Source organism: Filicampus tigris, chromosome 4, assembly GCF_054856515.1.
Source record: "Filicampus tigris isolate MCC_2025a chromosome 4, RoL_Ftig_1.0, whole genome shotgun sequence".
NCBI lineage: Eukaryota > Metazoa > Chordata > Actinopteri > Syngnathiformes > Syngnathidae > Filicampus > Filicampus tigris.
This window is the reverse complement of record NC_141220.1, coordinates 3,315,633-3,340,022: the sequence shown is the minus strand read 5'-3', so window position 1 is coordinate 3,340,022 and position 24,390 is coordinate 3,315,633. Positions and strand designations below refer to the sequence as shown.

General features: G+C 40.8%; 1 protein-coding gene across 4 annotated transcripts in view; it reads left to right on the top strand.

Moving 5' to 3' along the window:
- The window catches only part of LOC147148127 (septin-7-like), a 60,880-nt gene that overhangs the window by 12,145 nt on the left and 24,345 nt on the right, over window positions 1-24,390 (top strand). For all 4 annotated transcript variants that reach the window (XM_086027265.1, XM_086027264.1, XM_086027267.1 and 1 more), the window contains exons 3-6: window positions 8,877-8,983; window positions 20,983-21,083; window positions 21,166-21,300; window positions 24,177-24,294. In XM_086027265.1, coding sequence (XP_085883391.1) covers window positions 8,877-8,983; window positions 20,983-21,083; window positions 21,166-21,300; window positions 24,177-24,294 — 461 coding nt within the window. The remainder of the gene's footprint in view (window positions 1-8,876; window positions 8,984-20,982; window positions 21,084-21,165; window positions 21,301-24,176; window positions 24,295-24,390) is intronic.

Below are 24,390 nucleotides of genomic sequence, written 5' to 3'. Positions count from 1 at the left end.
ATATGTTTTTTTCTACTTTATTATGCATTTTGTGACTGGTGCGACTTGTACTCCAGAGCGATTTATAGTCCGGAAAATACGATATTAACTTAGCTATAGGCTCGACTCCCGGCTGACGTACACCGTAAAGTAACGTGACTCATTTCCGTTTTCCGGTCCTTTTTTTGCTGTTTAGCATTACCGTTTATAATTTTCTCAACAGACACGTACTCATTTGCCAGCTATTTTGTCGTTCAAAGCTGTATACTCTCCGCTTTCATGCGGTTCCAGCCAGACTTCTGTGAAGAGTATACTCAATGACCCAAGCACTTAATTCCGGTGTTGCACGATTAAATGTCATGAAAGTTTAGCAGTAGTAGTTAGCGTCTGCGTCTTCTGATAATTACTGGTCATCCCTGCGTGACTTGCCAGAAGTGTATGTTATTTGCTGGCACGGAGATGATGATTACCATCGTAGAAGCGACCCCGCAACATCTTTAGCTGCACTACATAGCCAACCGAAGCTGGCTAGCTAGCTGGTGTGGCGTAAGTAGCATTGAGCTTGCCTCGATTGTATTCGGACAACATGGAAAGCAGCGAGGATGGGGAGGCCTACTTCCCAAGCTTGATGGTATAAGCATGTTGCGCCCCATTAATGCGCTAGCGTCAATCCCAGCGAAATTTTGGGACCATCTCAGCAGATCAATTATTGGATCAATTTAAAGATCTGTTATTCTCAGCTCTGCTTTTCAATGATGAGCTGCAAAATGTGTATTTCAACTTGCAAACTTTGATGCAAATGCACTTATTTTGAGACTTGATATATGTATAATATATTCAACAGCACTAATCGTATTCTTCTGTGTCTGTGCTGATTGGCTGGTGCCCTTGAGCCTGTTCCTGCTTGCTCATCTCTTACTCTCATTTCTCATCTCCCAAGCTCTCAGCTGCTATTTTGAGAAACACATGCCTGCTGTGACCCAGCACGTGCTGATTCTGATTCATTCTCAAGCTCAGTGGATCACAGCTGTAACTCTCACTTTGTCTTCAAATTTAAATACGGTATGCAATAGGGCTGTCCCAAACGATTATTTTTCTCCAGATTAATCTATCGACTATTTTTACGATTAGTCGATTAGTCTCACAATACATTTTTTGACTAAGGCATCATGACGTGTGAACATGAATTGATGTATTCATCTATACACAGTCCGCTGATAGTGTAGTGGTACACACGCCTGAGTTGTGTGCGGGCAGCGTGGGATCGATTCCCGCTCAGTGACAGTGTCTATGTGTGCCCTGCGACTAGCTGGCGACCAGTTCGGGGTGTAGTCTGCCTTCGCCCATTGACGGCTGGGATAGGCTCCAGCAACTCCCCGCGACCCTATATAGGATAAGCGGTTTGGAAGATGACATGGCATCTATACACAACGGTGAAGCAATGTGTGCGTGCATGTGCAGCAGCCCAAGTAAAAGAATTAACAAAAATAAATTACAAAAAAATAAATAACATCAGTTTGCTTAAACCTGAAACAGATAAAGCAGTGCACACTTAAATATTATAACAATGAAAAAGCACACATTTTATATTAGTACAGTCACGGACTATGGTTAGCAGGCCAATGTTTTTTTTTTTCTGTTTTTTTTTTTTTTTAAACCAGCGGGAGCAGGACATCATCCTAAATACGATCTGCATGCTGTGCTGCTCCCACAGAGAGCTTTCTGGCGCAGATATATAAACTGATGTCGCGTGTTACTGTTTATAGGTACATAAAGCAGCGGAACCAACACAAAATTACCTACAAGCACCAACACAATTCCACTGGAGTGAAATAGCTCCGCGAACGTTAGCTACATAATGCACAAAGTTGAAACACAACACGGCGTAACTTTGACTGCAACCCGCTGCGTCGAGAAATGAAACTTAACGATGCACTTTAATACGTCGGACATAACAGCAATTTCAGTAAAACCGTGAGATATTAATTAGTTAGATGTTTTCACGATACTCCAGCTGTCTGCTTTCTCTCGTCTTCCAGTAGTACCCCTCGACCTTTCTTTGAAGTATGTCCGTACTTTGGACGTTTTTGTCCGCTTTTTTAGCGGGGACGCTGGTATCCGGCGCCTCCGCCATTTCTACTGTGCACACTTGTTTACAACTGATGCAATGCACGTGTTGACGTATTTACGTCATCAACACTCGAGCGTACGTACATGCCGTCGTATTTTACGTCATCGATACATGACGTAAACGGTATGTTGTGCGTCCCGATGTATTTACGTCATCGGCCACGTCGACTATGCCGACTAGTCGGGACAGCTCTAGTATGTAGTGCTAAGCAATACGGACAAAATCTTCTATCATGATCTAGGCCAGGGGTGGCCAATTCGATCCTCAAGAGTCTGTTTTAGGTTTATCCCTACATGCAACACACCTGTTTCAAATGATCAGCTCATCAGCAAGATTTGCAAAAGCCTGATAATGAGCCTGATGATTAGAATCAGGTGTGTTGCCGTAGGGATGAACCTAAAACAGGCTGGATTGTGGACCGGACTTGAGGACCGGATTTGGCCACCCCTGATCTAGGCCATTTTATATCACAATAACAATATACCATATAGGGCTGGACGATTATGGAAAAAATGAATAATCATGATTATTTTGATTGAATTACTTAGATTGAATTCACGATTATTCATTGATTTCAAAAAGGCAGTATTTATTCAACTACTAAGACTACTCAAAACTGTCATAATAGCCTCAAGCCCATTCATCCCTGCTGAACACTATTCTTTTCGTCAAGAAAAATGACCATGTAAAATATAATGTGAAATTCAAGCCTCTTGCATTTTAATTATGCTACATCCACACCTTTGATGCCTTGCTTCTTTGCACACATTGAAGCCCTTTACCTCTTTATCTCACTGGCTGTTGGGTCGGTGCTGCACTTCCAAGTCTCACTTTTTTTTCTCCCTTCTAGCATTGTTTTGAATAGATTTATAATTGTTTATATCTACCACACGTGTGAAGTGAATGATTTCTTTGATCGTGTTGCGCATGCGTGTGTGTGTATGTGCGTTTGTGTCTACTCTTGCAATGAAAACTGACCCTCAGGAAAAATAAAGATTTTCTAAGTCCAACCCCATCCAAAACAGCATTACAGATTGAGTTAATGGATGAGCTGAAATGTGACAGAACTAGGGCAACAAGGAGGAGAAATAGGACAAATTGAATTGTGGGTGCTCTGATTAGTTTGAAATATACCGGTAGTTCTAGGGCTGGGGGGAAAAAAGTCGACCACGTCAATCACCAAAAATGGTCAACGTAAAATGTTTTGCCCCGAGGCATTGCTGGCAACATTGGACATTTCTTAGTGGACAGTTGACACTGCAGACTGTGAGATTTCCCAGGTTTAAGGTCACACCTCGTTAGGTGTCACCACAGTGACCAAGTTTTGGCATAATTTTTACACCAGATGCCATTCCTGATGCATCCCACTCATTTTTGTCTGGGTTTGGTACCGGGTAACAACCAGTGGCGTGGAATTTGTATCTAGCATACTCATTAGGATGTTAGCGTTCATGACTGGAATTTTAACTGTGGTCCCCTGTGTCAAAGGCAAAAATCCAACACACATCACTCAGCTGCAAGTCAACGTATTTGTAATCTACCATCGCTGGTTAGAACATAGTTACTCCCAACATCGGTAGTTTGAAAGTACTGCATGGTGTTTGTAAACTACAGTAGATATGTTAAGATGTGTGACAGTTGATAATTGAAATTAAGTTAAACTGCAAGAATGTTAAACTTATCTTAATATAGCTGAGGCACATCTGTTGTCAGCACATCGCTAAGCAGGGACCCAGTGTGAGGGTAAGCGATTACAGTACTCGATTCTTGCTATTCTGTAATCTCACTTTGATAATTAAGGATACCAACAAATTGGGGACCGTATAATACACGAGTACAGAGAAAAAACAGCTTTTTAAGGATGAATTTTTTTTGTAGTATACCCCGGGTGTATGATATTCTTGGGAAATTACGGTAGTTAGATTTTTCTTCTCTGGGAGCACTGCGGTGAAATTTTCATGATCTTCGCTTTGTGAATCATAGGCTATCTTCTTCAGACAATGAGACATCTGAATGCACATGATCTCACAGTTGAGGCTGGTTTCCTGGCTGTTTGCTCAGTGACTCGCTGTGTCTTTTGTCTTCTGTTTACATTATTATCTCAGCCATAACAAACATTTAGGCAACATTGGGGTGGCAGAAGCTCAACTTGACTTGAGCTCTTGAGCAATGCATTCACCCCACCTCTCCAGCTCATGAGGTGCATTATTGTTTCCACACCCCTTTCACGCAGACTTCTCTGTTGGCAATCCCGCATGTGTGTGATGTGGTTCTTTGTGTGGTGTGCAACACAAATATACAGCATTGTGTTTGTTGAATTTCCCTTTGAAGGCTTAAATTATGAGAATAATAAATGACACCTTCCAGAGCTGAAATAAGAAATGGTTCTTCAGATTCCATTTTAACAGTACATCAGTGACATTTTGGCTTTGGGTTGTTGGATCGACCTGCCACCTCTTTGTGATTGAAGTCATTGTTAGTTTACACTCCTCATTCATTTTGGGCTGTTTGTTTTGTCAAGTTAGCATCAGTTCTGACACTAACCTCTCAGCTGACAGAAATCAAAGCAAACAGTTAGACATGCACACAGGTCATTCAGCAGTTAGCATACCCCCGTCTTCCTGTCTTATAGAGTTGGAGGCAGTCCTGAGAACTGAGGAAAAATAATTCATTCATCTCTATTGTAAATAATAAATACAATATGTGATGATGCAGGCCCACCAGCGAGAACTCTGCAGATGCTGCCGGAACCACTTCACTTTCCAGGGCTTCCAAATCAATCATGTGGTATTTTTACCTTCTTGGGAACTATACTGAAGGCTATTTTTCAGTTTAAAAAAAACAAAAAACAAAGATATCTGAAATAATATCTGAAACATGTGACCCCCCCGCCTCTGCAAAATTCTTTCGCAACTCACTCAGACTCAGAAATACAAGTCAGAAATAGTTCAGGAAGGTCAAGCTTCTACTCCTTTCAATGATTAAAAGTTTCATTTTCATGTAATAAACATTGTGAGGTTTTCAAAGATCACACACACACACAAGTAAAAGGTACTCAACAAAGAAATCAGTAATAATCTTCGTTTGTGACAGCCCTAGTATTGTCCTTTTATATTTTCATATTCTACCCCTACAAAGAAATTGAAAAGTTTATTTGGCACATGTGGATGACTGAGCAGGAAAGAAAAATGTGACTTAAAAAGACTGGAATGCAAGGCGAACACCCATGTCTGGTTATCATTGTGTGAGCGGGTCTGTCAACGCGGACACACATTACATTTTTACACTCATTCATTCATTTCCACCCCAATTTCATCTACAGACAGGACACCACACCGTTCACCATTCCCTTAAAGTTTGGGTGTCAAGATCCAACTTTTTTCACTTCCGATATCATACTGATATTGCAGCTTAGAGTGTCCGATACCGATATCGATCCAATGCTTATATACTTAGCGTATTTTCCGGACTATAAGCCGCAACTTTTTTCCTAGACTTTGAGCCATGCGGCTTGTAGTCCAGTGCGGCTATTCTGTGGATTTTTCTTCCACCGCTCGGGGCACTCTAACCGGAATGACAGTACAATTGAATACAATAGATTTCCATTAACTGGATGTGACTGCAGGTGGAGGAGTTCAACAGGCGAGGGCGCTATTCACTAGGTTATTGCATTAGGTGCTGTAATGCTTTGATTCTGTTTTCCTAGAGGTCGGTGAAGTGTACATGAATGCGATTGGCTGATGTTACGTCTGTTCTGTTGTTTCGATGTGAAATACTATTGTTGATTTTGCACGTCGTGTGTTAGATTGGCTGACTTTATTAACATAAAACAAGACAGGTACATATGTAGAATGTAGTAGAACAATAGATGGTGGAGTCTGGTGGACATTAGCTGACAAACTGGAGCGGCAGTCGGCAGTGAAATGAAGATAAGTACTGTTTATTTTTTCTTGGTTCTCTCCTCTTTTAATCAGCAACGTTGCTGCGGTGTTAAAAGGCAGTTAGGAAAGAATCTGCTCAGGTACATACATGTATATTTACAGTTCATAATCGTTCTGTAAATGCAGTAAATATAAAAGTTTTCAACATAGATAGGTGCATCTTATATGAAGGTGCGTTTTATTTAATTTTTTCCCAAAATATTCTAAAAATAGAGTGGGTGCGGTTTATACAAATAGTGCGGCTTATAGCCCGGAAAATACGGTATATCCGCAGGAATGATAAATGCCTTTATTAACTTTTTAGACTGAAATGTGAGACGCGACTTGATCAAATGATACTAGTCAAGGAAAGAACATTAGTCAGTACCAGATGGTATGGGAAAATATCACCCATTTATTCCAAACATTTGGGTTACATAAATTCAACCTCAAACTTGAGAACATACTGCATTGAATGAAATTAATTACAAAATAAATCCAAGGAATCTAAGAAATAGCCCTAATAATTCCAATAAAAACAAATTATACTCTTTGAATTGTATATAACTGCTAATATCTGAGATTTTGGATGTAGACTGATATAATCCGATTCTGTTTTTTTGGCTTATATCGCACCGATATCCGTTATCGAAATCGGATCGGGACACCCCAACTAAAGTTTCAGTAACCCAACCAAGGGGGCACACTCAGTTGTTCTACTATAGTTTGAAGCCTATATTGACACACACACACTTACAATCACGTGCTATTGATAATTGCTACAACAGGTGACAAACTAAATAAAACCTCAAAGTATTCTGTGAGTACAACAGGTATTTTATCTTTATGCCTCAGTAATAGCAGCGTAGCACATCCAGGATCCAGGAACAGTTGATTGGTCTCCTTTTCCGCTTACATGTTGACATACAAAAGCAAAATGAGTAACAGTAAATAATTTAAGTGCCCTACAAATTATTGTAAAAAATTTACCAGGACTGGCAACGCTTGAGTCGTAGGAGATACTGCACTTCTGTGTAGTGGATGATGACTGCTCATGATTTCTTCACTTGAAACTATGTTAAAATGTTCATCCAGAACAGCTGTAAATCAAAATTCATGCCCAAAAAAGGCCAGAGTTCACTATTAGATTATATGGGCCTGTAATTTAACCCTTACGTTTGTATTTTATTTTTAACAATTGTCTTTTTAACATTTATTTGAGGTGGGAGTTATTCAAAATGCAATGCTTCATTATTTATATGCATTTTTTCCCTGTATGTTCAAACTGAATATTACAGTGGCTAATAAAACGAATCTACTTTCTGTAAATACAGTAAATCCACTATCCTGTTTTCTGAATGCTTCAGTGGTGAGACTTTGAACAGCTAACCATTTTCGGTGCACATGCACTCACACAATTTGTGTTTCTGCTAAAAATGAAAATATTGCAAGTATTACTGAGTATTTCTTTACCTTCATCAGTAGCGCCACAGAAGAATCCATCGCTCTCGTGTCCAAGAACGCGTGTCCAACCCATGGCGTCTAGTTGGTCGTACAATTTGCTCACTCGACGGTCATTTCCACTCGGGCTGTTGTGATCCGTGAGCATTTTATTCGTCTTCTTTGAACTTTACATCTTCCGCGGACTTCTTTTGCCGTGCGAACAGTTTAAACTCGCCTTGCTCGGCAGTAATAAGCTGGTACATACTGGTCGCTCCTTGTCGCTGATTCAAAGTTTGGTTGGATGTCTTTGTCCCCCGAAAATGCTCACAAGAGCCTGCACATATTCGTCCATCTAGATATTCATACACTTTTCCTTAACGTGTGGAATATTGGACGAGCAAGCACAGCGACGGCACAGTTAGCAGTTACCAGAGCTGAAGGCTAATGGCATTATGAAATACAATACAGCCTCAGTTATACTTACTGTACCTTATAACAGACTATAATCACATTCTTACCAATGAAATGTGCATGTAGCGCTTCTTCCATACTTACTTGTACAACCATACACCATACACTGTGGCATTTTCACCGTAGGGACAAAATGTAATGTGAAAACGCTGCAGCGAAATAAATATTACTATATTATTATTATATATTATATTCGAGTTGCACGCACTTAGCGAGTGGCTACGGTGAGTAAGCGCCGGGTGATATTTGAAACGGAAGTCTAACTCACGGCAGCATGGCAGCCTCACCGTAGCCGGACTCAATGCGTCTCCTTTTAGCACCTTCCAGGACCTTTTGGGATTTTTATGAAAATGTCACTTCCTCGCGCCTGTTCCCTCACTCAAATCTGTCCCCTAAACAATAACAACTTGATCTAACAATACTATTGTTACAGAAACCTCGCTGCGGCCGGACTAAATATTTCTCCTTTTAGCCCCTTTAAGGACCTTTTGGGACCTTTTTATGTACCTTTGAGGACCTTGCACCTTGCCACATTTAACCCATTAAGGACACGACCGTATAACCGCGTTTCTACCACTAGAGCCGGGAGCGCTGTTGCGTCTTTCTACCCTTAAAGCCAGGAGAGCGTATATGTCACTTTCTATTTATTATTTAATTCTCGGTCCCTTAACCAATGAAATGCATCAGAATAGACATGTGACGGTGTCGTGGGGTGGGGGTGGCGGAATGCCCATCTCTGCCTGCATACATTGATCACTTTTTTCTGTTTACAACTTTTGTAACACAGCAATAAATGAATGACAGCTTTCTTGTAATTGTTGGCATTGCTGACTTTCACCCCAAGTTTTTCAATATTCAGCATTTATGTACTCAAAATAATTAATTAGTCTTATACCTTAATCTTACATCTTACCTTTTTTGTGTGTCCATAGGTGAGTCTGGTCTTGGAAAATCAACGCTTATTAACTCCCTCTTTCTGACTGATCTTTACTCCAAGGATTACCCTGGGCCATCACAGCGCATTAAGAAGACTGTGCAGGTGAGCTGAAACAATCTTTAGGCCACCATTGCATCTGATTGGTACTTTATATGAGGCTTGCACACTATATTGTCATCGCAAATTTGCAACCATGGTCCGTGCAATATGCATATTGCAAAGATGTGCAATAAGTTTTCACAGAGATGCCTATTGTTACACTAACTTTTTGCACGCTTGAACCAGCAATCGATGCTAGTTAAGTTAGATGGTTGTTAACGTCAGAAAGTACACACCCAGACTTGCATATTGATACAAATGATTTACTATGACTTGCGTCACACGGGCTTCCGCCTTGTGAGCACAGTCTGACCGACAGAGTTGGAGCGCCTTTGCTGTATTCTGTATTGTTTTTGTGTTAAGCACTTTTGTCATGAAGCTTTGCTGGGCGCCTATGAGGAGGAAGATTTTATGCTCATAAAATCCAAAATATTAGCGTGATTGTTCTAATATTTGCAGTGGTTGAAGTTGACATAAATAGAGATTAGGGCTGGGCCGATAATTCGATATCGATATGTATCGCGATTGACACGTGATCGATACCAATAGAAAAAGCCTTCGACCGATCGCAGCATGGTGTGTGACGTAGGCAGCGCGCTTCCGCCTCCAAACATGAAGAAGAAGCATTTAAACCAAAGAAGAAGCAGCTTTTAAACCAACGAGGAAGAAGCATTTAAACGAACAAGAAGAAACTGTTAACTCACGGAGCATGCCCGTGGGCCCGGCAGCCGTGCACTATGCTCGCGGGCCCAGCGGCCGTGCGCTATGCTCGCGTCCAGAAATAGGTTGTGAAACAGTATGTTGCTGCCCCCACACTCCATTTCGCTAAAAGACAGAAGAAGAAGAAGAGGAAGAAGGAGAAAAAAAACATTCTTTTATCATAGTGGGTCATTTATTTACGAAGCATTTTAATCCACCAGGATTGTACTTTAGGCAACAGTGTCACACAGGATCTTGGTTAAGGTAAGCACAACTTTAAGAGCAGCAAGCTGATACATTATGCACATTATGATGTACATAGTGCACTACATTTAACATTTTAATCAAATGGGTTAATATAATGGATGGATGGATGGATTTTTCATCTCTTGGACATTTATTTTCCCAGATTGACGATAGACAGACTGGCTTTGATGTTTACTGACGGTAGTGTGGATAAAATAACATGACAGACTGACCGACAGACGATTACAGTTTGGTCCCGCTTGAAAAATAGACGGATGACGGACGTTTACCCAGGCTGCTCATGGATGACAAATGACAGACCGGCAAACTTCAGTAAAAATGCCCACCTCTGGCTGCTACGGTAGAATTTCCAAATATGGGCACTGTGTCTACTGGGGCGCTATCGTCTTTACACGGTGCCACACATCCCTTTCACTCTGAGTGAGTGCGATGTGAAAACAGCTCAGCTTGTCTCTATACCTTAATAAAAGAAATCATTTCAACTAGGGATGCTCCGATCGATCGGGCACCGATCATGATTGGCCGATTCTCATGAAAAATTATGTGATCGGAATATTCGATCAAAGCCTTTTGTTGCCGATCAAAACATCAGATCACCCGCAGCTCATGCTTGGCTGCCGCGAGACAAAATGGCAAAAAAGTTGATTTGTTTAATACGGGACGACGACCCTCCGTCCAAAAGCATCACTCGCGCTGCCCTGCACGCAACCGCGCCCGCCCGCCCGAGCTACATTGACTGCAATTGAAACGCGCCACCAGAAAGGCTCCCTAACGCAGCCGCGGCTCTGCTGCGAGCAGAGGAAAGGGACGCAACACAAGGCTGCGAAGCATGAGCTGCGGGTGATCGGATGTTTTGATCGGCAATTAGAGACTTTGATCGAATATTCCGACCACCACAGTTGTTGTGAACATAGCTTTGTCTGCTGTGTGTGTGGAGTTTGCGTCTTGTAATACTGTATATGCCATGAAAAGGTACCTCTCGCGGGAATCACGGCCAAAAGTTTCAACATAACCAACTTAATCCGACATTTGAAGAACGAGCAATTGGGAGACTACGGTGAGGTTACGAGGCTCACTGCAGTGAATAAAGTCAAGGCGGACACAGTGCAGTTTAAGTGGCACTATTGCCACAGGCATTGTAGGTCACTTGTGGGCAACAGACCCACTATATCATTTTATAATTCACAAAAAGATTAACAGTGACTTTTTTCTCCTTGACAAATGCACAAGATAGTTTGTCTATGCACAAGACAAGAAAGTTCCTGAGTCATTTCAATTTTGGAACTCATTGAATAGTTTATTCGAGTGAAGCCTGCATGTGACTATTTTTTCTACTTTGATTATATTCTGCACCATGCAACGTTTAGGTGGCATGTTATTTAAGTCTTTTGAGACTGCTGATTATTTTGATCTGTTAAAAACTGTGTTACTAAAAGCTGGTAAATTTAAGTTTTTCATTTATCTTTGTGACTGAGCAATTATTGTATTGTGCCAGCAACAGTTTTGTATTTCTTTGAAAATATATATAGAATTTTGTCAAAATTACAGCAATAATATGGCTGTTTTTTTCCAGATAATATTGCATAATAGCAGTCACCATAAATAAATGGAAAATGTAGATATTCCATGTGATCAGAATCGGTATCGGCCGATCTCACTTATGCATGATTGGTATCGGTGTCATAAAACCTGATCGGAACTTCCCTAATTTCAACACTTAAGAGGTTTTGATGATTTTAGTGATTTTAGAAAAGATCCTTAAAACTAAATTCCATGGTCATTCAAGGCCACATTTGGACCATGCCATGCTAAAAATACTCAAGGTGAAAAGAGGGGGGAGAACCTGAAGAAGATTTGAATTTGAGCAGCAGCAGAAAGAAAGACACACAGCATGGCAACTAAGGGAAACTTCCTTAAACAGGGCCGTCTTTTTTCCTTGTATGGTTATGCTAAAATGGAGCAGTAGACAGGCAGTCATCTGTTGTAGCAGTCAGGAGTGTAAAAAAAAAAAAAAGCAACAGAGGGATTCAGGAAAGAAATGATGGAAAATGGGGCAAGGGAGAGAAGAGAAATGTTAGGGTTGGGTTTCTTTTCCTACGTTGTCTTTCCTAGTGTGACAAGGGTAAAAATCCTGCATGGTCACAGACAGACCATGTATGATGCCAAAGAGAGACTAAGAATTTTGTAGCCAGAGAGTCATTGCTTATACACAGAAATAAATGCAGCTGAATCTGCAGATGTTTTTCATCAATGTCCATATAATTGAAAAGTGTATTTGAGATTTTTTTCCACACAATTTAAGTTTAAAACAGTTCCCAGTAGGGATGTCACAATATCGGCAATTTCATAATATTGTGATATTAAAATTGCCAGAATATATCGTCGTCGTCATGTCACAATATTAATAGAAGCAAATCTGTTTAAAAGCCCAAATTGTTTTTCATTTGTGCATTTCTAGCACTCTCTGGTGGTTAGTTTATTAGTTAAGTTTAATTTGATAAAATTTTTTGTCACCTATAATGGGTGGATGGATGTTTAAGACCCACGCTAATCGTCAGATAAAGTGGAACATGACACATTTGAATTCCTCCACAAATTGACCCGATTCACAATGTGTGTGTGCATTAGCAAGTAAGTGCCTCAATATTTGGTGTTCTGTCATTGTAAAACCATCTATTTCTTTGTGAATGCTGTTATTATGTAAAAAAAAAAAAAAAAATTAATTCCTCTGTATTTTTACATTATCCGGACCTTTTATACAGTATTGTGAGCTTTTAATATATCGCCATGCTCCCCAAAATATTGTGATAATTATCAAATCATGAGGTTCATATCGTGTTATCGTATCGTTTCATTTGGATATCATGACATCCCTAGTTACCAGCTGTCTTCCTAAAATAATGTCTGGGGCATATTTTTTTTCAAAATAACTCAAGTTACAACAACTGTAAGCAAATATTTTTATAGAATATCTCTTGCTTGGGAGAAATGACCAAATTTTAAGAGCAGATCAGTCTCATGCACTGATGGAGCCATCATCCAGCCCCGTATGCTGCTTGGCCAATGGGCGGGTCCAGTTTTTGTTGAAATGACTACCAGTGTGCTGGATCTCACTAGAGCATTCCTGCCCCTGTTTGGCTGTCTTCTCGGGCAAATTTTTGCTGAGACCTCCTACTTGCTTTTACTATAGTGGAAGCAGAGCCCATAGTGTGGAAAACAAGTAAGTTTCATTAGTTTGAAAACCAAAGCATTTTAACTCGTGGTGGCAGAGTATATGGAACACAACATCGCCAAACACAAGCATCCACCACCCTTGCACTTCTTGGACTCTTTGAATGGAGCAATCAACAAAGTGACACTTAATAACACTAACACATAATGTGGATCTGTCCATCGAATGCAACACTCAATGTAGCTCTGTTTAACTTGTCTGAAGCCACTGCTCCCTCATTTAACTGTATAAATCCGCACCACCACCGCCCTCACACACACTTAAAGTGGTTCTTTCCCTGTTATTTAGCCTCACTGTTTCCCTAACCCTGCCTCACACCGGTGAAAATTCACTCTTTCTGACACGGGATTCAGCCAGACATCCCTGGCAAACCCTCGATAATATATATTTAAATGCAGTAAATAAGCTATTTCAAGACATATTGTTCCATCTTGTGATGGGATCAGTTGCTCGGATATTGTTTTTGTTTTGTTTTTTTTAATTCGCAGTTGGTCGGCCGCAAAAATTCGGATCATGTAAAGTCGAATTTAATGGTGAAACCTCCTTTGCAAAATATAATCTTACTTCATGTGTTGTACTGTGGTGACCAGTTGTTTATTTTAATGAAGTTAAGACACATTTTCGACGGCGGACTAGGCTCACAAGAATCGTTTCTTGTGCACTCAAAACACTTTTGTACTCAAAATTCCCTCTTGATTGCTTGTAATTGCAGCATAACTAACCGGTTAAGAGGACTTACCTGACATCAGATTTTTTTTCCTTAAAGGGGGAAATAAACCCAAACATATTTGTTTCAAGAATATGTTTCCAGCAGGCCTACTGGTTGAAACACGGCATTCTGATTAATATTGCATTTATAGAATATGAGCTAAGCAGCAAAATCCACCCGATTTTCGCCATCTCAGGGGGCGGCCATTTTGTCATTTCTGTCGACTGAAAATGACATCACAACTACTCATGGTAACGACCAATCACGGCTCAGCTTCAGAAAACAGGTCATCTGTGATTGGTGACAAAGAAGTGACAAAATAGCTACCCACAGAGAAGGCTAAAAACAAATGGATTAACTCTTATTCCACAAACTCAATATTTATCAGAATGCCTTGTTTCAACTAGTGGCCTTGCAAAGAACATATTCTTGAGAAAAATATGTTTAGGTTGACTTTTCTTTAAGGTATCAGTCGCTGCTATTGGCAGCCTTCACGAGTATTCGTTACCTTGAAATCAGGCTAGTATTGGACCGATACCTGCTATAGATACTCACCCATCCCGAACAAAAAAGTAATTTGAAACTGTTTGCTCAGTTGATAGTTCGCTTTGTCTTCATACTTTTCAGTGAGCTTTCTGTCACATGAGGCCTTGAGAGGACTTTCGAACATGTTTGATGTGTTTCACCTTGCGAGTGGAAAATCTCACTATGTGCATGCTACTTAAAATGTGTGCTGTGGGCAGAAATTCAGAAGGCAGATCAGAACGCATCTTCCGTTCACCTTGCCCGATCCCTCTATGTAGCCATGGCCTTGTACACATTCTCTCTCCTACTCTAAGGGGAAGTCAACCCCAAAAGGGATCAGGTAACAACCAATCACGGCTCATCTGGTTTCTGAAGCTGAGCCATGATTGGTCGTTACTTGAGCCCTGAGCAACCGTGTTGTAATTTTCAGTCGACAACATGTGGCAACATGGCCGCCCCTGAGATGGACAAAAATGGGTGATTTTGCTATTCTCACTACTCTCTACTGATATTCCACAAACGCAATATTAATCAGAATGCTGTGTTTAGCCTAGTTTTGGCTGCATAGTAGGGTTGCACGGTATACCGGTACTAGTATAGTACCACAATACTGGAGGTTTTGAAACAGTACTATACCCACATTTAAAAACAAACGGTACTTTTATGTCATTTTATTGAATGTGATTTAATTGGTAAATTGGAGCCTGACTCTTTAAATTAAGCTGCGAGGGCAGCGAGTGTGACGTGTTTGCCCACGCGCCTCCGCCTCCTTACATGCTCCTCACTAGCAGAGAAAGACAGTGAAGTCGCGCAGACAAAGCAGGTGGAAGACAACGATGATCAGAGATAGCAGCTGCAGAAAAGCCCGTACTGACTCAATGATAAAACGGGGACCCAAAGTACGATGTGAAAGTACTTCCTGTTCAAACTGAATGACAAAGGGCTATAATATTGATAATTGATAACTGAACACAGAAGCTCCACAGTGCTACAAAGTCCCTCGCGACATGTCAAATTTGTCCAAACATATGAAGGACAACTATGCAAATTTGTTCCGCGACTTCTGTCAAGAACAACAGGTGATAAAGTTGTTCACCAGTTCACTACACTATAATGTCAATGAAATTAGGATAAAGCTCCTCCCAGCCCAGTCGTAAACTTTCAGTAGCCAAAAAACAGAGAGCTAAAACATGTCCGGGGGGGTTTTATTCGCCAAATGTGATTGATTTTTGTATTTGCTTAGTAATTTATGAACACCAGTGGTCTACAAAAAAAGTAAAAGTAAAGTCCATAATTTCTTTCTTGTGTAGAAGCTTTTAATAAAATATTGTCAAGAGACACCATGTGATTGCTTTGATTGAAAAAATCAATTTAGACAGACCAACATATGAAAAACTAATTCTAACAAATGACAATTTTATATTACTATATTGTCTGGTAAAAAAAAAATCTGTTTGTATAGTAGGAATCTCCTCTCCAGTTGTTGGATACGCCAAAAAGACACTTTCAACCTTCCTTTGGGTACTTCGAAAGACATCTTGGAGAGTAGGTTGCTTCTGAGTGGGTGGTGTCACCCTCTCTAAGCCAGTAGCACTAGACTTGTTGTTGGTGGAGAGAGAAGGTACAGTATTTTAATTAACTTGATCATTTTAATTTGAATATCATTGCTTTATTTTACCGGGCGGCATGGTGGTTGACTGGTTAGCACGTCCGCCTCACAGTTCAGAGGTCGTCGGTTCGATCCCGGCTCCGGCCTCCCTGTGTGGAGTTTGTTCTCCCCGTGCCTGCGTGGGTTTTCTCCGGGTACTCCGGTTTCCTCCCACATTCCAAAAACATGCATGGTAAGTTGATTGGACTCTCTAAATTGCCCCTAGGTGTGATTGTGTTTGCGGATGTTTGTCTCTGTGTGCCCTGCGATTGGCTGGCAACCAATTCCGGGTGTCCCCCGCCTACTGCCCGAAGGAAGCTGGGATAGGCTCCAGCACGCCCCGTGACCCTTGTGAGGATAAGTGGTATCAATAATGGATGGATGGAGTGTTTAACCTGCTTGCAAAAAGTATAGAAAACTATTGAAACATACATTTGGCATCATGACAACCCTACTGCCTAGAACATATTTTAAAGAAAATGAGATAATGTTGTGGTTGACTTCCTCTTTAATGTTTAAAAGGTTTGGGCTTGTAGCCAAAAATATGGGTGCATTTCTGCTATATTCAGGCAGCTGGGTTAGGACTTTAAGAAATATAAACATTTTGCACAATCATTTGTTCAAGTTGCCAAAAGAGTGGTGCATGTTGTGTGGGGTAATTTATTAGTTTCCGGAATGTATGTATGGTAATGTGTTTTCTCAGGCAAAATGGGAGGGACAGGGTCAGTGTATTTATATTCCAGAATAAGCTCACGTTCCTCACATCACGTTGTTGTGTTTTAATGATATTTTTGGCGTGCCAACATTTGTCCTTTTGTTTGACTTAACTGAACTCGTCCAAAAATCAGATTTCGGTTGCCCTGACATATTTTGCAACATCAGTTGATTTCGTTAACAGAGCAATGTCAAACTACTGCTGTGTGTGCGTGCGCCTTGTGCATAGTTGCGCACCCCTGTGTGTGTGGGTGTGTGTGTGCGTGCACAGCTGTACAGACACTAGAATTCAACGTTTGTGGAAGCTGAAGAATGTTTGTTTTAGAACATGAGGGCTGCAGTTAGTCAAAGGGGTGATCCTAAAATAAGTAGACGTCCTTGTGAAAGTATGCGGCTAGTAAGACCTCAGCAGAGTAACTGCAGGAAATGGTAGATCAACAACAGGCAGGATTGAATGTGAAAATATGTGACTTGTGGGATGAGAAGCCTGTTTTCTTTATTCAAGCCAAATTTCAAGTGAGGCAAAGGTAAATACCTTTTAGCTTTAGTTTAGCCCACTTTATGTCCAAGCAGTGTTTCTCAAGTTTTTCAGACTGTAAGCGCCATAATTCAGTGTTATGTCCCGTGGCATTTGATTACTATGGTAACGAGCGGGTGCTTGGGTCACATGTCTTAAGTGGTGAAAACTGGGTAATTTAAATAGGTGTACTTACCAGTTCCACGGGAGAGAAATTCGGGATGGGTCACCGTATTTTTTCTTGACCGCTACGCTACGCTACACTTCATTTTGTCATGATGTGCTACGTCCAAGCCGTCCAGAGTGTGTATCAGTGAAAGCCACTGTTTTATTCAAATTGATCAGAGCGCATTCAAGCCTCAGTGCTTTTCAACTGTCAAGCCACCAGAACAACAAGCAGCACGTCAGACACCCTCTTTCTCAAAGAAGCGTCAAGGCTGCTTGGAGTCGCTACACAGGCAGAGGACCACTTCAGTCATCCATCCATCCACAATCTACCGCTTATCTGGGGTCAGCTCGCGGGTGCAGCAGCTTAAAGCAGGGAAGCCCAGACTTCCCTCTCCCCAGCCACTTCTTCCAGCTCTTCCCGGGGGATCCCATGATGTTCTCAGGCCAGCCAGGAGAAATAGTCTCTCCGCTCCAGTGAGAGTTGGAGATGACGGCTTGAAGAAGCCAACATTTCCACAGCATCTGCAAAAAGCAGAAATGCAATACTGAGGCCACCAAACCCGGCACCCTCAATGCCTTGGCTGCACCTAGAAATTCTGTACAAAGGCTATATGAATAGGGTTGGGCACCAAGAACCGGGCATCGAGTGCAACCGGGTCCATCATTCCGGTTCTCCCGCGACCGTTCAGATTTTAGAATGTCGGTTCTAAGTTTCAATTCCTGGTTAGCCGCGCCGAAGAGCTACGAACAAATTACAACCGATTTGAAAAGTAAATAAATAAACTAAAAAAAAAAAAAAAGTGTGTGCCCGCACGGCGCGCAGCCCCGGGATCCTGCCGCAGAAGCTGCGTCGCAATTGCACGGAAGCTCGCCCCCACTCGGGCTGTCGTGGTCCTCTCAGTCAGCCCCTCCTCTCGCTTCGTAACGGCCCGGCAAGCTCGGAGCGCGGCGGTGGCGACTCTGGGCGTGCGCCCGGCCCTTCCCACGGATCTCCGCAGCGGCGGCACCCGCTGGCACTCCGCAGTGACAGCAGTCGCGCTTCGCGGGGTCGGTGATCCTGCCCCGGGCCGGCCCGGCTGGCTCATTAGGCCGACGGCTAGGTATAGAACTGACGCGATGCACGCTTATGACCCAAAAATCAGAATCGGCCAAGTACGTCTAATGGCAACATTGGGCCAACAGGCTCAATACACAAATGCACATATCCTGCTAATATTTAGCTTATAGCATACGCAGCTGCAGCATATAAATAAATGCTGTACATACAGATACATCATATGGTTACATAGACTGCTTGGATTAGATAGACTTTCCTTGCTTACCCTTAAAATGAAGCGTTGTGTTTGTCATTTATATTTTCTTTCTAAAGCAAGACAAGGTTAGCCAATCAATTGTTGTTCAGTAGTATGCTTTCAGTAACAGCTGCATTATTGTATTGTCTTGAACTACTTAAAAATAAAGCTCTTGTGAAAAATAATACTAAATACCTGTAATACAAAAAAATGTATTCAAATAAATATATTGGTTAAAAACAGCCCTTTGTGTAATCCATGGTAAAGTTCACAAAAATTCATGAAATTCAAGAACAGAGGAGTTCATGTGATTCGTCCAAAAATAACTTTTTTTTTTTTCAAATTGGGCTTTTTCGACACTCCAATAGTTCAGAAAAAAAAAGTACAGGTTAACAAATGCGAAGAATAGAGCTACTTGTGCTGACATCAACAAAATGGGAGAGTTAAATTGATCCTTTTAGGTTGCTTTATGTTGCATGGTCAAAATTTTGTTTTGTTTTGCAGCAATGGGGAAATGCTGGTCATTTGAGGGTAGTTGCTTGTAATGCATTTTTAAAAAATGTGTGTGACGTCTTGATTGTACGCCATGTTTTAAGGCATCCGTGTTAGCGGGCAAGCAGTCAAGTGAGTGAGATAATGGAGGCCAAAAAGTTCCTTTTAAGAATAAGAATAATAAGAATAAGAATGCCTTTATTGATCCCACAGTGGGGAAATTTTCATTGTTACAGTAGCAAAGATATAGGTCACACAGGGGCGGCGGCATAATGTGGCCATTAATGTATAACATTGACGGCAAACATTTAGAATCAAACCTATGTAGATATACGCAGTAACATGTGTATATACACATGTGTATACACACCAACCTACATCTACATAAAAAATATGAGGAACACGCATTTCGGCCTGTACATAGTACAGAGGAAAAAATACTCTAAGTGACAGTGCTGCAGTGCTGTAGTGAAATGTAAGGAACAGCATTGGATAAAAATAAAACTAGACTAACAGTAGTGGGGAATGTTGAGTATTGCACGGTATTACAGTAGTGGGGAATATTGGGTATTGCACGATACGAGCTCAGGTGCAGGACTGCACAATTGCACTAATGACCGCCAGTTTGTAGAGACTACACAATGTTCTTGTTAAAGAGTCTGACAGCAGCAGGCAAGAAGGAACGGCGGAATCTCTCCTTTGCACAGCGAGGGTGTAACAGTCTGTCACTGAAGGTGCTGTGGAGTGCTGTTAGGGTGCCCTGGAGGGGGTGGTCCGGGTTGCCCAGCATTGATGACAGCTTGGCCAACATCCTCCTGTCCCCCACCGAGTCCACAGAGTCCAGGGAGCAGCCCAGGACAGAGCCGGCCCTCTTGACCAGTTTGTCCAGCCGCTTCTTGTCCCGGGCCGAGACGCCGCCTGCCCAGGTGACCGCTCCCTGGAAGATGACCGATGCAACCACCGAGTCATAAAAGTTCCTGAGGAGTGTCCCCTGAACCCCAAAAGACCTCAGTCTCCTGAGGAGGAAGAGTCTGCTCTGACTCTTCCTATAGATAGATATTTTGTGTTGACAACAATGCTGAACACTTGTGCAGTTTACAGTTGCAACAGTCTGTCAACTAGAGATAAGAAATCATTCTTTCTGATACCGGCAGCAATTTTAAAACCAGAGTGAAAAAACTAAGCAGTTGTGTGACGAGCATGATGGCTATCGAATATTTGATGTGACCACTTTTCACCATAAGGTTATTAAGTTAGTCTTTGTGGAGGCGGCGTGTTCGTTGAGTATGTTTCCAGTTTTGTTGAAATGACTGTGGACTGACAGTGTTAAGACAAGAGGCAGAAAAAACAATCCTGTATGATGTGTCTCATTGATCCATGAGGGTTTTGAACTTCCTCTGCTGCTATTACAGTGAATGCGGACTAATCACGTTGCCTTAATGTGAATGCGCACCTTTTTTTTTTTTTTTCGAACTGTGATGCTTTATCCATTACTCACAGACCACTCTCGGTGCATGGACCATTCTTTGACAGACTGTTTTAGCCTATGCTACTCAATATACTCTTATTCCTTTTGGTGTTTAATCACCCTTCAGATGTGTTAAAGTCTGATTAAATGTCTTATTTCCTGATTGTAAGCCTGCCCAGTAAATTTTTAGCTGACGCAGCAGTCCTAACAACTCTCCAACTGCACGCACGCGAAAGTGCAGTCTTCTCAATGGGTGGGTTGTGTGTTTCAGGTGGAGCAGTCGAAGGTGCTCATTAAAGAAGGGGGGGTCCAGCTGACACTCACAATTGTTGATACACCAGGATTTGGAGATGCCGTAGACAACAGCAACTGGTAAGTGCTTTCCTGTTCAAACTGTAGAAATGTGGTTTTTTTTCCATGTTTCCATTTGCTATCAAATTGTCTCCTTTTTCAGTTGGCAGCCAGTTATCAACTACATTGACAGTAAGTGTGAGGACTTCCTGAATGCAGAATCGAGGGTGAACCGCAGATCGATGCCAGATAACAGGGTGCACTGCTGTCTATACTTCATTGCGCCCTCTGGACATGGGTAAGGGAAGCATTTAATCAGATGACGTTTTCGATGGAGCACACTAGGATTCCATTAAAACACTGGGAACTGTATTGACACACCATTACCAGTACAGTACTATTATGGATGTCAAAATCATTTTTTTTTTTTGTACTCCAGACATTACAGATTTGATACTGATGAATTATTAATACAGTATGTTCTATACTTTCCCCGGGGAATATAATTGTATATACTAGTTCTGTAATTCAGTAATTATATTTTTAAATTAGAATTTGCACCAAGGACAACAACTGTGATCGACAGAATGGACTTCATTGCATTTGTTCCTGGAAAAAAGCCACGTGACACTGTTCTGCCTCATAGTATTGACAGATTTCTTTTTCCTCAATTAAAGCGGCTGTCAACTCAAAAAAATTCTTGAAAAGAATATGTTCTATGCAGGCCCACTAGTCTAAACACGGCATTCTGATTAATATTGTGTTTGTGGAATATGAGTTAAGAAGTCAAATCCACCCGTTTTTTAGCCATCTCAGGGGGCGGCCATTTTGCCACTTGCTGTCGACTGAAAATGACGTCACAGTTGCTCAAGGCTCGGGTAACGACCAGTCACGACTCAGCTTCAGAAAACAGGTGAGCCATGATTGGTCGTTACCTGAGCCCTGATCAACTGTGATGTCATTTTAAAACAGGTGAGCCATGATTGGTCGTTACCTGAGCCCTGATCAACTGTGATGTCATTTTAAGTCGACAGCAAGTGACAAAATGGCTGCCCCCTGAGATGGCTAAAAAACGGGTGGATTTTGCTCTTAACTCATATTCCACAAACAGTATTAATCAGAATGCCTTGCTTCAACTAGTGGGCCTGCACAGAACATATTCTTGAAAAAAATGTTTGGGTTGACTTCCTCTAAGTAATTTAGTATCCTTTTTTAACAGGATGAAAATCAGCATCTGCTTCGTTTTTTGTGGTTAATACATAATAGAGAATATTTAGCAGTTTTGGCCAAGCTGATCTAAGACCCTAAAAATGTTAAATAACAGATCTCTGCTCATGCTCGACAGAGTTCTGCACACCAACCCTGTGGTCAATCGTGTGTGTCATTGAATGTTTCTTAAAATAACCACTGCGTCAGTGCCAGTTCACAAATTGGGTTCTTCTTCTCCTCAGCTCGGATTTTTGAAAGAGTTCCCTGACACTTCTAACCTGTAATACATACATTTTACATTGCAGTAGTTCAAGTTCAACCACAATTCGACACAAAACAGAATTTATCATTGAGATCAATTGTAACTGGATTAATATTTTCAGTCTCTGTTCTTTTTAATTAAGGGTAGGAATGGATAATCAACTTAATTTCCTTCATAATTGATTGTTTTTACAGTCATATCTACTGTACTATTTTTGGGACCATTTTTGATGTAGACAGACTCCTGACTGTTCACTTACACAAACACAAGTTGAACCAAAATCTGACGCTTGTGGAAAATAACAGCATTAAAGCTGATGCTAATTAGGACTGCACGATTAGGGAAAAAAAAGATTAATCATGATTAATTTGGTAACAGTTGAAATCACGATTATTCAAACTATCATTTATTTATTGGTACAAAAGAAGAAAATGTTTAAACGTAAAAAATATAAAGACAAATAAATGTAAGTTCCTTTTGGACAAACCTAAATTTCTCAAATGTGTTGTTATAAAATTACAACATGCAAATGTATAAATTCAAGTATGATTTCAAACAAACAGTGCGTTGGATATAAATTCATATTAGTAATCGTTTTTTATGATCATGACAATTTTGTAATTGTGGCCGGGCCGATTATCGGTGCTGATATTCTGCATTTTCACAAATATCGGCATCAGCCTTTTTAAAAATCTGATGGCCGATAATAAATCAAATTAAAACTGCGTTGAAATCAAAACAAAAATATGTGAAACTTTAACATTTATGTCATTTTGAAATTTTGGAGGACTTCATTTACTGTAGAAAACTATGGAGCTATTGTTTCAGTTTTCATCTGAACTTTTTAAGAAATCCTGACAACGCTGAGTGCTCCCTGAACTTTTTGTTAGCATTTACAAAGATTCTAATAACTGTATATAATTATAATAATAATAAAAAAATACAGACGAAAAATGTATATTAATAATAATAATAATAATAATAAAAAAAACTGAATTATGCAAATCTGAAAATTGGTTCAATAAATATATCCTTAAAGACATTTCAATTAATTTAAGAGTTTTATTTTATTTTTTTAGATTTTGACGCAAATATTTAACTTTTTACTGAATATGAATATCAAATATCGGTTATCGGCCTCCTTGACTACTAATAATCTGTATCCTGAAAAAAACATATCAGTCTATCTCTAGTATTTGGGCCACTGTCGTGAATTTGTACCGTCTGTACGAAAGGCAGCACATGTACCATTACACTACTAGTGCATTATCTCACCTTTTATGGGCATATCTACTTTCAGAACTACACGTTATTTTGGCTTTTCTCATAATTTTGCTCACAGTAGCATTAGCTAGTTAGCCAACAACAGTAGCCAGTCAATACATTTGACCGACCCTCTCAACATCGTCTTTGAGTGCATGATGCTGTGGGCCCCTGCTGGTGACCCACTGAGATGAAATGCACATGCTGTATTACCATAAAAGGTCGAACGGCTGTCTCTGTTTGATGGGGGAAATTTTAATTCATTTGAACAAAACACAGTTACTCATAGACAGACGTACTTGTGCAATGAGGTTTACAATGTCAGACATGAGTACATTGGCAGAAAACAAATCCCCAAACATAATCAGTACGATTTTTGTGGTCCTCTTCTGTTGATCTTGTCATTTGCCGTCCACCCATCATCTCTGTGTATTCTTCAGATTAAAGCCACTGGACATCGAGTTCATGAAGAGGCTCCATGACAAAGTCAATGTCATTCCACTTATTGCGAAAGCTGACACTCTCACCCCAGAGGAATGCCAGCTTTTTAAGAAACAGGTATTTGTGACAAAATAATCTGTTCGTAATTGAATTTGCGATCTCTGGCAAAGCCATGCTCGCTTTTTTAAGATATACCTTGTTCTGCAAATGTTT